Here is a 12,477-nt window from a genome sequence, read left to right as displayed (position 1 = left end):
ATAGTTCTTGACATGATGTTGAGAGCCTCCCTTGATGAGTCTAAGGACTCCTTGGAGTTGTCCGTAATAATAATAATAAAATATGACTACATAATTCTAGTACCATGAATAAATGCTATAAAGTTCATAGCAAAAAGGACAACACTAATAAGTGTAATATCTGAATAATAATTTTAAATAACGCTTTTTATAATAGAGCTTTGAATGGCATAAGTTAAACTGCTCCAAACTAATTCCCAATTACGGCTAAATTGCATTTTAACGAAGTAAACCAAAAACTTACTTAACAGCTTTGATGTAATCCCAATTTGCAATTCCTGTTAAAGGTCCTTTCTGTTCTTTGGTTCTTCCATGAACTGTCAGCAACTGTAATTTAAATAAAGGATACTGTAGTGATCCCAAAGCCAAGCAGAAGAAAACAAAAAATGAAAAAAATGAGAGAGAGAGAGATGCAATATTTAATTTTTAGTTATAAAATGCTTTTAGCCATGTTCATGTCAGCAAGCTTATAGGTGTATTTTTTTTCCTTCCAATTTAGTTATTTTTGCTTTTAAATAACACAATGTGCAACTGTTGAAGCCAGAATAGTATGCTTCTCATGTATTAAGGCTTGACTGCAGGGTGGAACTCATGTTTTAGGCTTAATGGAATAAAACAGCAATGAGAATTAAAAACGCTTTTATTCTTCCAATATTTCATCCCTATCACTGAGACATCTTCAGGGAAAAAATTATAAACTAGCAACACAAAACTAAGTGAAATTCATGGACAGAAGACCAGAGTCCAAACTGGGTGGGGCACTCTCTATGGGTGCTCTGTGGAGCCCTCTGTCGTAATTTGGGATCTCAGATGATTTAATGTTTCTCATATTTTGGATAGTTTTAAGCATCCACATTCATTCAGATTAGGCAGGTTTTTGAGGGAAACTACAGATTATAAAAAAGTTTTTCACTTCTAAAGTTACTGTAAAGGAGCATGGTCTTCTAGACCTGATTGAATAGTCATGATTATAGCTCATCTATGCAGATAGTGATTGATCTTCCTGTGTGTCTAAAACAAGAAACTTGAGAGGAAGGAGTTGATCCTTAGGAGAATAAATAGAGGGCAGCCATTTTCAATTGAAACATGAAAGCTGTGCAGAGAGTTGTATTGTTTAAAAAATTCTGGCTATTTTTCAGATGTGCCTCTGACAAGGAATGGTGCACTTTTTCATTAAACTGAATAACTGTGAAGTCAATGAGCCATAAAATAACAAAAACTATGAAAATAGTTTTTGTCAATAGAGATCGTACAGAATAAGTAAAACATTTAGGCATGATTTTTACCGAAGATGGCTGAATAAATATGTAAATTTATTTTTATATATTGATCCCATACATGAGAGGGCAAGCACATCAGTGTGGTGTTTGGGGGTGCAGGTGAGGAGTCAGATAGAAGTTTAATGCCTTTTTTTTCTCTTTTTTTTTTGAAGTTTGGAAATATCTTTTGCTGTAGGCTGTTCTAGAGGACAGAGGTAGATGGAATAAAAGAGGAAGAACAAAAGCAGGTTCAGTGCATTTGCACAATACAGAGGTACTGGGCAGTTGCTGCTCTTGTATTAACAGGTACAACAGAAAGTGAAGGAATGATAGTTCCCAGTTCATTGGAGAAATGACCATTGATGCACTTGTACACTGAATCCTTGACACAGCTGAATCAATGCCTCTGTGGGATAGAGATTGAAGGGAATTTGTAAGAGAGGGATTGTCAATGAACTGAATTGCTCTCCCTAAACAGCATCAAGGATTTTAGGTGCTCCACCTGCGGTGTTCTACGCATGGGCAGATTTGAGATTTGTATATTGTTAAGAATTGGTACGGTGTAAAATAATATCTTGGACAAAAGAGACCTAATTTTGTTTGGATGCTAAGGAGCTATTCTTAAGTGTGTTTGTGGCAGGAGAGGCTGGAGGTGAATGTTAGTTGAAGCAGAGAGTTGGTCTTGTCTAGTGATTTGTGTATTACTAAGGCTAAGGGGAATATGAGCTAAGATTTCTTTTATGAGAGAAGATGTTTTGGTAGCATTGAATGCAACCACATTATCATTGTCCTATTGAAGAATAGTATGTACATTAGTGTTTAGGGCACTAATTGAAGATGATCTTGATGCTTGGGATATCTGTGCACTGTGTGGTTTGGAAAATTAGCAGGATGAATGGAGATTACTACTGTCTGCAAAGCTGTGGATAGGATTAGTGGTGATCGAGAGCAGGTCAATTATGCATAAGAAAGAGGATAGGTGATAAGACAGAACCCTGAGGTCGTCCTGCATTGGTGATGCTCAAAGAAAGGAAGTCATCAACCATGACAGCCAGTGAACAACCAGAGAGGAAGCTAGTAATCCAATTACAGAGTGTGGTGAGTAGACCAAAGGGTAGCAGTTTGTTTAGCAGGCCTCAATCCCAGATAAGATCAAAAAGCTTTGGAAATGTCAAGAGCGACAGCACAAGTTTTGCTGAGCCTTTCCATTGCACATTTTCAGTGGTGGTGATGTAAACTAAGAGGTCAGCAGTGAATCTTCGGTAGCAGAATCCATACTGGTGGTCACTGATTAAATGATAGGCCTCCAGGTAATGGAGAAATTGGCTACTGATGATTTTCTCCATTATTTTGGAGAGGACTGAGGTGATGGCAATTGGTCAGTAGTTTGATGGTAGACTTCTATCTTCCTCTTTTGGAACAGGATAGTATGAGACTGCTTTCACGTTGGGATAAATATATGTGTAATAGATTGTAGTGATGATACAAGATGGGTGTTAGATCTGAAGCACTATGTTGGAGAACAAATGGAGAGATGTCATCAGGACTAGGATACTTTTTTGTTAGTATCCAAATTATTTAGTAATTTTCTGATGTCTTTTTGTAAAAAAATTACAGGAGGCATATGGTGCTTGGATTCTAGTATGGTAGGTGGCAATTTTCCTTAGTCATCAATGCAGAATTTGAAGAAAAGAGTGATGCTAGTAATTTAGCTTTATCTTTAGGTGAAGTAATGGTGATACCATCAGGATGAGAAGTACAGGTGAGAAGAAGTGCAGATAAGAAGTTGCATCCAACAACTTTAGCAAGGAACCAGAAGGCATGATTTCTGGAAGGTTTTCTGCTGTTAGCCTTTATGAAATCAGATTTGGATCTACTAACAGATGACTGCTTGGCATTTGTTGTATGCTTTGGTATAGGCAAGGCATGAAGCTGGAGTTCTTGATGCAAGCCACCTGCAGTAAGCTGATTTTTTTTTTCTCCAATTGTTCTGATTCACTTTCTTTTGAACTATGGCTTGGAAAGCAGATAAGGATTCTGAGTAGAACTGGGGATGAAGGTCTTTACACCAGTGAGAATAATTTCTGTGACTTGTTCAGAGCAGGTGTTAGAGTCAGATGAGCAGAAGCAATAATCTGACCATAGAAAGGAGTAGAAATTCTGCAGGTCATTCCATTTGGCACCTTGGAAGTGCTAGAGGATAAGAGGTTAAAAGTAGCTTGAGGAAGAATGTTCTGTGCAAGTGGAGACTGGCAAAAGATTGTGGTCTGAGTTGGCAAGAGAGAGGGAGTGATCTTTACAGAGTATATGGAGGGAGAACTGATTAAAAAGAGATCCAAAGTACTGGATGAGTGAAGAGGATTGTCAAGAATTTGTGTAGGTAGATGAACAATTTGCAATAGGTCATTACTGACAGCAAAGATTTCCACCTCTTGTCTGACGTAGTCAGTGGTGTTGGAAAAGGGGGGGGGAGCCAGATGTAATTATGAATGTTGAGGTCACCTAGATTACTTCAACATTCTATCCAAATAGTGAGATTACCTCACTATTTGGATAGCTTGATTGTAGATAGTCAAGTTTTGTGGAGAGGAATGTGAAGAGGTCTGAGTAGCTATAAGAGTTTGGAAAATGGTAAATGCAGGCAGATAAATATTACTAGATGGGGAAAAGGAACCTTGAGCCAGAGATCAAAAGCAGAGGATTCTAAATTAGCCTCTCTCTCTAGTATGAAATATCTGATCTTACAAAGGCACAGGTGCTGCCCTTGTGGTAAAAGGAATTGTATAGTGTGTAATTTGGACATGGTGAGACAGCAGGTGGATGTAGATGTTATTTGGATTTGTCAAAAGTAAGTCTGGATGACTGCAAGTGATGGTAAATGACATTTTATATTAGTGTTAATGCCACAGATGTTAGTGAAAGCAAGTTTTTAATGTAGAAATTCTGGAATGATTTTTATGGTTGGTTGTGTTGTGTATTTTTTATTGGAATTCATTTATGAGGGAGATTCCTTTTCATTGCAGCATCACTGTCGTAGTGTGTGAGGTTCATAAGTTTTTTCATCTTCAGTAAGGATAGAGTGAAGATGTGCACTGAGAGAAAATAGACTCTTGGACATGACATCCATACAAAGAGTGACTAGTTTCCTTGCCGTAACATGGTCTCAACAATACCTCCTACGTGCCACTACTCGGAATCCCTCTTCAGGCATGACCTGGCAGAGCATGTGGCAGCAAGATTATGTGATGGCTGATCAGAAAGCCTCCTGACTCATTACTCACAGGTTTGACACCTGTGCACTAACGGGCAGATGGCCTGAGGCAACACCGTTCTAACTGATGTTCCCTTGAAATGAATGAGGTTGTGGGTCTCTAAGTATGTATGGCATGGCCTTGAAGGGTATCACTCTCACTGCACAGAGAAGGGGTGTTGGATTCTGAATGAAGAGAAATGGAAATTGTTAATATATCATTCAGAGTCCAACATAATCTACTATTCCCTGAGCAACATTTTTTTTTTTTTTTTTTTTTTAAACTAATAGTCTCATGCTCATAATTTGCTATTTATGTAATTTCTTCAAGTTATGTTAATCGATATTTATTTATTTATATATGTTTGGGATAAATTACAGTTATGAAAAGCTGTGTATTAAAATATTATTAATTTTATGAATTTAATTCCTTTAATATAATGTTAGAAACTGTAATATATGTAATTTTGATATATCCAGAAGATTCTTTGTGGTATCACTTGATTGGTTGCTATGAGAAATTATGTTATTTTTAGTTACTGCATGTTTACTCTATACTATGCACAAGGCGAAGTTGATGTGAGCTAAACCGGTGAGAACCAGTTTTTGGCAGGAAAAAGGAAGGAGTAGATACGAAAACGTAAGTAAAAACAGAATCGAGTAGGGAAGTATAGAGAACAGTAGCGGAGACTGGAGGAGAATTTAGACGTGCCGAAAACGGTATTTAAAGGACCGGGAATCGCTTGATATTTTGACTTACCTTTTTCTGAGTTGGATTTTTATCATAACTTCCCAATGCTTAGCAGTGAAATAGTGCATGAAATAGGTTAATACGTATGAGAAAACAAAGAAATAAGTAGATAACTTAAACCAAGTGCATAAAGATTATACTCTCCCGAGTCTATAAATCAGTCGCGGAAATGGAAGATTCTTTGAAGTTTGTGCTACTACATAGTAAAAGTCAGTAAGGACTTAAAAATTGTTGTTTGATCTACTTATGATGTGTTGAAGCTATATCCTGGTAAGATTACCTTTACTATAAAAAATTGATTAACTGAGCCCAGAGAATTACAAATTGAATGTCGGAATGTTCATGAGTTGCATTCTTCTGAATATCTTAAACTGATTTAATATTTAAAATTGTTTTGAAATGTAACCTTAATCAGAGTAGAGTTGTGATATAAGTTCTTTGTAATAAGAAAGATAAGATCTGTATAATATAATCTTTAAATGTAAAGTTTAAGCTCAGCTGAGTAGTATACTAGTGACTTAATGAGAGCTCTATATTCATTCAATCATAATGTCCCTGTTGGAATATTGTATTAGGATGTAATTTATGTGACACAGCATTAAATACTTTTGTTTGAATTGAATCTTGTATTTGCCCACCGCTCATTAAAATAATACGAATCTCAGCAGGAACCTTATGTAATAAAAATAAAAACCTTGATCTAAAATCAACTTATGATAACCTGATACAGTTGAAGATTGATTTATTTAAGTTGCTCTTGCAATTTCTCAATATGGAGTGGTGCAGTATAATATAAATTTTCTTCATATTCGATTGATATATCAGCCTACAACCAATAAATACCAACGAAAGAGAGCTATAAGACGATAAAACATGATTGAGCAGAAATTACGATACAACAGGGGGGGACAGAAACCAGAATCCCTGCTCTGGGACCAAACATGGCTTATGCCACTACAGGCCTCCATTAAGCTGGGTGGTATTTCACTGAGTGATGTCAACTACCACCTAGGTAGATGACAAAATAACAAAATAAATAAATAAATAATGTATGGTGGGAGCCCAATGAATAAACCTATTTGGAATAAGAGAGAAATTAGCCAAAACACTAATCTAACAGTACACAAGTCTTCAAACCAATTTTAGCTTATGCACAAAGAATTGGGTAAGAGATAACAGCTGATGAAAGACTAGCAGCCTCAGATAAGATAGTTCAGAAACATTTAAAGGAGTGATTATATAACAGAATTATGTTTAAATTAACATAGCCACTTAAACTTACAAAAGAATTAGAGAAGTACTCAGCTGACATAACTGATGTTACTGAAAAAAAAAAAAAAAAGACAAAAACGAGCAGGGATATTCTCAATAACAAATATAAGATGTTATATCATCATGTCCAAACATAAAGAAGTATACAAATTTGCACACAGAGAGAAAATACAAGAAATAAGAAGTCTTGTTGACTATGTTAGTATCAATAGCAATATTTTCATGCTGGTTCAGGACATAACAAATATACTTTCTTATGAGGGTGGCCTGAAAAGTTCTCGGACTAACAATGAAAAAATGAATTTATAATTTCAAAATTATTTTATTTTTCAACATAATCTCCCTTAAGACTAATACTTTATTCCTGTGATGCTCTAGCATCATTATCCCATCCCAGTAGTGGTTCTCAGTAAGATCTGCAAAATACCTCTCTACAGCTGCGATCACCCTCTTGATTCGAAGAAAAATGCTGACCAGCGAGGAAGAGTTTTAGTTTTGGGGTGAGATAGAAGTCAGAGGGAGCCAAATCTGGGGAATAAGGTGAATGTTCCAACAATTCATAGTACAGATCCCTTAATTTTCCCATGGCCAAAACACCTTTGGGGACAGATGCATTGTCCTGATGAAAGATCACTTTTCTCTTCTGCAAACCAGATCTTTTTTCACAATTTTTTTGTCTAGTCTAGTTAAAAGATCAGAATAATATTCCACGCTTATTGTTTTACCCTTTTCAAGATAATTAATAAACAAAATGCCTTTAGCATCCCAAAACATCAATGCCATGACCTTTTTTCTGATGGAACCAACTTTGTCTTCTTTGGCGCTAAACAACTAGCTTCTGTCCACTTTTGACTGCTGTTTTGATTCTTGTGTGTAATGGTGAACCCAAGTCTCATCCACAGTAATAAATCGATGCACAAAATCACTTTTATTCTTGTTAAAACGCTCCAAGCACTGTTCAGAGAATTTCATGCAAGTGTGTTGTTGATCTCCTGTTGAGCAAGCATGGCACCCATCTTGAACAAAGCATTTTCATTTGCAATTCTTAATGCAAAATATATCCTACATGCTCTTTTTAAATGCCTATAGTCTCAGCAATTTAATTTCAAGCAATTTGACTCGCCGGTCATCCAATACCATATCTTGCATCTGATCATTGATTTCTGGTGTTGTTACGCTTTTTGGACGTCCTTCATGTGGATCATCTTCAAGGCTGGTACGGCCATGTTTAAACTCAGAAGCCCATTTCTTAATTGTCGAAAATGAAGGAGAAGAGCGCCCATAAACTTTTATGAACATCGAATGAATTTCTTTTGACATTAAGCCTTCTTTTACAAAGAATTTTATAACCGCATGATACTCAATTTTATCCATTTCAAGGGATACAGACAACACTTTTGCTTCAGACAGCTGTATAACACATACTACTTGATAAAATGGCTTGCAATTTCACATGGATGCTTATGACAGATATATCAACTTAAAAAAAAAAAAATCTTGCCGATAGTGTTACCATCTATGGTCGAGGCCAAGAACTTTTCAGACCACCCTTGTACATACTGAGAAGTATGTAAGAAAGTTCAAAAAATCCGTCGAGTTGTTTTCAGAGGTGAAGTGTAGACTAAAATATACAAATATTATTCAATAAAAAATGAGTCAGAAAATAAGAACCAACCCTTGGAGACAGTGGAAGACTGAAGAAAACTGACCAATTCAGCTAGGGGAGCATATGACAAAGATGTTTGAAAGGATTAAAAAAAAATGAGAAATGCAAGTAAAATATAAAAAAGCAAAGTAGCTGAACAGAGGATGAATATCATGAAGGTTGCAAAATATTCTGGAGACTACTAAAAAAGATATGAAAACTGAAGATAAAAATATTCTAGATGTCTAGAGTAATCATTCTGAAAGAGCCTTAAATAAACAAGCAGTAACAGAACAGTGACAAAAAGCACTCAAGAGGAATGCAATCATGAATAGTAAGATCCAATGCAACCACAAAACATAAATATACATCCCTGTTATATTCCAGATGAGCAGAGTCTTATAGTACCCATCTATAAAAGGGACTCATTCTGTAGCTGTATATTAGTAGCATTATTGATGCTCTGTCTCTCTTCTCTCTCTTTGCATAATTAGCAAACAACTGAACATCTCCTGACAGGTCCTTCCCAATATCATTAATGTAGGGATTGAGGAACAATGGCCCTGGGGTACCCCACTGATAGATAACCTTAAATCCAGAAGATTCAAAATGCTGTATACCACTTTCTGATACCTATCTATCAACCATCCACTTATCCAAGCCAACTGCTTATATTCCAATCCTCCAGATTATGCAATATCTGGATTATTCAAATTCTCCAGTTTATGCAATAACCTTTTATGTAAAATCCAGTCAAATGTCTTAGCAAAGTGGAACAGTACCACAGAGTATTCATTCCCTTCATCCATCTCAGCCATACTTATTATAAGGAAAATATATGGAAGTTGTTCAGATGTGACTTCCTTAAGCAAATGTTGTTCCTTTCAAAGTATAGCTTGTCTGTCAATCCACCACTGTATCTGAGCTGAGACTCAAATTATACCATTATGTCAAGGGTCTAACCCAGGGGTCAGCAACCTTTTTGGATTGAAGAGCCATTTTTAAAATTATATCTGTTAAAAAAAATTTAGGGAGCCGCACGGAGTGATGAGCAACCAATGATATGCAGGCTGCATGCAGCTCTCTCAGGTTTTTTGTGTGGTCCATGGTGTTCATTTTGTACGGCAGAATTAGTATATTTTAATTAAAAATCTATTTTATGAATGTTGAATTTTTACATGTGGATTTATTTGTGCAGGTTAAAAAATTAAAATATAGCTAAATAATGGAAAATAAATTAATACTTTCTTATCAAAGAAAAAGAAAATATTCTTTATGCTGATCGAACTGAGTATTTGATTTACTATTTAATTGCTCATCACTGCTTTAAATTTAGAAACTACATCTAAAAATATTATAATTAAATTATTTATTCCGTTTTTTTTTTTTTTTTTTTACAGTAAACGTTATCATACTTGTAAAACACAGGGGTGGCATGTCACATGAAATCATTTGATATTTTTAAATATTAAATAATAAAACAAAGATTTGCTCCTCCTTACAAAAACATATGTATAAAATCCAATAACATACTTATTTCTTTAATTTTTTTTTTTTTTAATTTAAAATATCTTCTTAGTGCGACTTTTGCTGTTGAACTTCTTGGGATAGTTTCTCAATATGCGGCAAATATGCCGTAATTTTCATTTTCAAACATGACGAAAGACTCATGTTGTTTAGTAGGTTTCTCAACTTACTTTTAATAAAATTCATATTAGAAAATATTTGCTCACAGAAATATGTCGATCCGAAAATCGATAGAAGTCCAATTGCATGTGCTTGAAATCACCAAATGTAAGTGTCCGATAAACAATTATATGCAAATACAATCTGATCTTGCTTTTTAAGATCTTCTATTTCAGACCATTTTTTTGTATTGCAAGGGTAGATTTTTGTCTTTCCAACTCCTCCAAGGTCAGCTTTAAGATTTCTAAATTTTGAATTCCACAAATCCTGGGTTTTCAGGTCTTCTTTTCTTCTTTCAGGTTTTTTGTATTGCAAGGGTAGATTTTTGTCTTTCCAACTCCTCCAAGGTCAGCTTTAAGATTTCTAAATTTTGAATTCCACAAATCCTGGGTTTTCAGGTCTTCTTTTCTTCTTTCAGGTTTTTTGTATTGCAAGGGTAGATTTTTGTCTTTCCAACTCCTCCAAGGTCAGCTTTAAGATTTCTAAATTTTGAATTCCACAAATCTTGGGTTTTCAGGTTCTCTAACTCAAGTTGAAATGAAGCCTCATCAATTCCAATAAAAGGTGAAAAATTTAATTCGGCAGGATTAATTTCAAGTGGTCACAATAAAAATGGCATAGTTGCCTTGTTCTTTCTAAATTCCTCAAATCTCCCATTAAATGCAGATCGCATATTTACCACAATTTCTTTGAAAAAGGTTAAATTTATGGAATTATTATCAGCTTGTTATTGTTGATATTTCTTCAACGTAGGAAAATGTAATAATGTGCCTTTCTCTAAGTCTGTCGAAACAAATATAATTTTTGTTCAAACGAAATCACATCTTCTAAAAGCAAAACAGTTGTATTTCCCTTTCCCTGTAGTCTCTTATTTAGTACATTTAAATAGCAAGTCATATCCACCATAAAGTAGAATTTTTGTAAAATGTAAATAGAATGTAAAGAAGGATTATCGCATATGATTTCAAAGAGTTCACACATGAAAGTATTAAATTTTTCAGCATCACATGTACTATTTTCGATTGTAAAATATCCTTGCCTTAATGTAAAATGTCCTTGATTAAATGTAAAATGTCTTTAATTTATTGCAAATGCTAAATTTAGGGATTTTAGTTTCTAATTTAATAAATAACATTCATTTTGCATTATTCAAAAATAGATTGTTTAATAGCAAAAAGGGCTGCAATTATTCATTCAAAGAGCCGCATGCGGCTCCGGAGCCGAAGATTGCCAACCCCTGGTTTAACCCATTGAGCTGAACATTCCTCTAGCAAACCTGCTGATATTCCATCTATCCCTATTGCTGAATTCTTATCCAGGTTATGCAACAGTTCTAGAACCTCCTCCTCATGCACCTCTGTTTCTTCATCCAATGTAATGTGAGCAATGGGTAAAATGTTGATCTTGGCAAAGTGAGCACTGATTACTTGAACAGTAGTAACATCTGTTTCTGACACAAGGATACCATTTGCATTCAGTAAAATTATTCTTTCATGATTCTTTACTCTTTTCTCAATTATTCTTTACTCTTTATTTTACTTGCAACATACCAATAAAATTCTCTTAGGTTGTGTTTAGCCTGTACCCAATTTCTTTTCATACTCCAACCTAGCTTTCTATAGAATGCTCATTACTTGTTAAGCCTGCATTTTATATATTTCATAACTCCTTTCATCCTTATTTTCAAGGTTATCCTTCCATATCAGATTCTTATGGGTCTCCTGCTTAACAAGGGATGGATATCCATTTCACTCCCATCCTAACTGTTGTGCTCTGGGAACACATTCAGATACTGCATTGTTTAAGCATGTTTACAAAGCTTCTTGTTCAATCTGATATCCTTACCATTCAATAATTGATACCATTGAATTGAATCTGGTATTCTCCTAAGTTTATCATAATTTCACGATATGATATTATGATATCATATCATATGATGAATTACAAATTCAGCTTTCTAGTTCATCATCCAACCTTTCCTAACACTTTGATTCATCATCATCATCAAATTCCTGCCATGTACCCTCAAGGGGTGTACAGGATATGATAGTACTACATGAAAAAAATTACATCATTATTAATTTCCTATCTACAATTTTCCTCCAAATCAGTCTGTTACTTGTGAAGACTCCAACATTATCAGATCTCATATTTCTATCGTCTAAAGCACTTTGTACTGTATCAATCCACCTATATCTTGGTCTTCCTCTGGGTCGTTTTGCTGCCAACCTGGCACAGAACACTTGTTTTGCTAATCTTTCCTCGCCCATTCTGTTTAAGTGACCATACCACCTGAGATTAGCTCTGCTAACGCATACCTGGATGCTGACAATGTCGAGTTCCTTCCAAATATCCTCATTTTTAATATAATACTGCCATTGATGCCATCTGTTCATGCCTATAATCTTTCTCAGGACTCTCATATCTGTGGTCTCCAGTCTTTGGTCAAGTGTTTTACTTCTGGGCCAGCTCTCAGATCCATAAGTTAAAACTGGTTTGAAGACTGTCTTGTATACAGCTAATTTAGTGTTCCGACTAATTTCTCTCTTATTCCATATGAATTTATTCAATTGAC

General features: G+C 35.1%; 1 protein-coding gene across 2 annotated transcripts in view; it reads right to left on the bottom strand.

Annotated features, from left to right (window-relative positions):
• The window catches only part of Dus1 (Dihydrouridine synthase 1), a 156,148-nt gene that overhangs the window by 99,330 nt on the left and 44,341 nt on the right, over positions 1 to 12,477 (bottom strand). For both annotated transcript variants that reach the window (XM_090411023.1, XM_090411024.1), the window contains exon 4: positions 284 to 366. In XM_090411023.1, the coding sequence (XP_090267149.1) occupies positions 284 to 366 (83 nt within the window). The remainder of the gene's footprint in view (positions 1 to 283; positions 367 to 12,477) is intronic.

The sequence above is a fragment of the Typopeltis vanoorti genome, chromosome 21 (genome assembly GCF_054136105.1).
Source record: "Typopeltis vanoorti isolate ZY-2024b chromosome 21, IOZ_Tvanoo_1.0, whole genome shotgun sequence".
In the NCBI taxonomy this organism is placed as follows: domain Eukaryota; kingdom Metazoa; phylum Arthropoda; class Arachnida; order Uropygi; family Thelyphonidae; genus Typopeltis; species Typopeltis vanoorti.
This window is presented reverse-complemented; position numbering and strand designations above follow the sequence as displayed.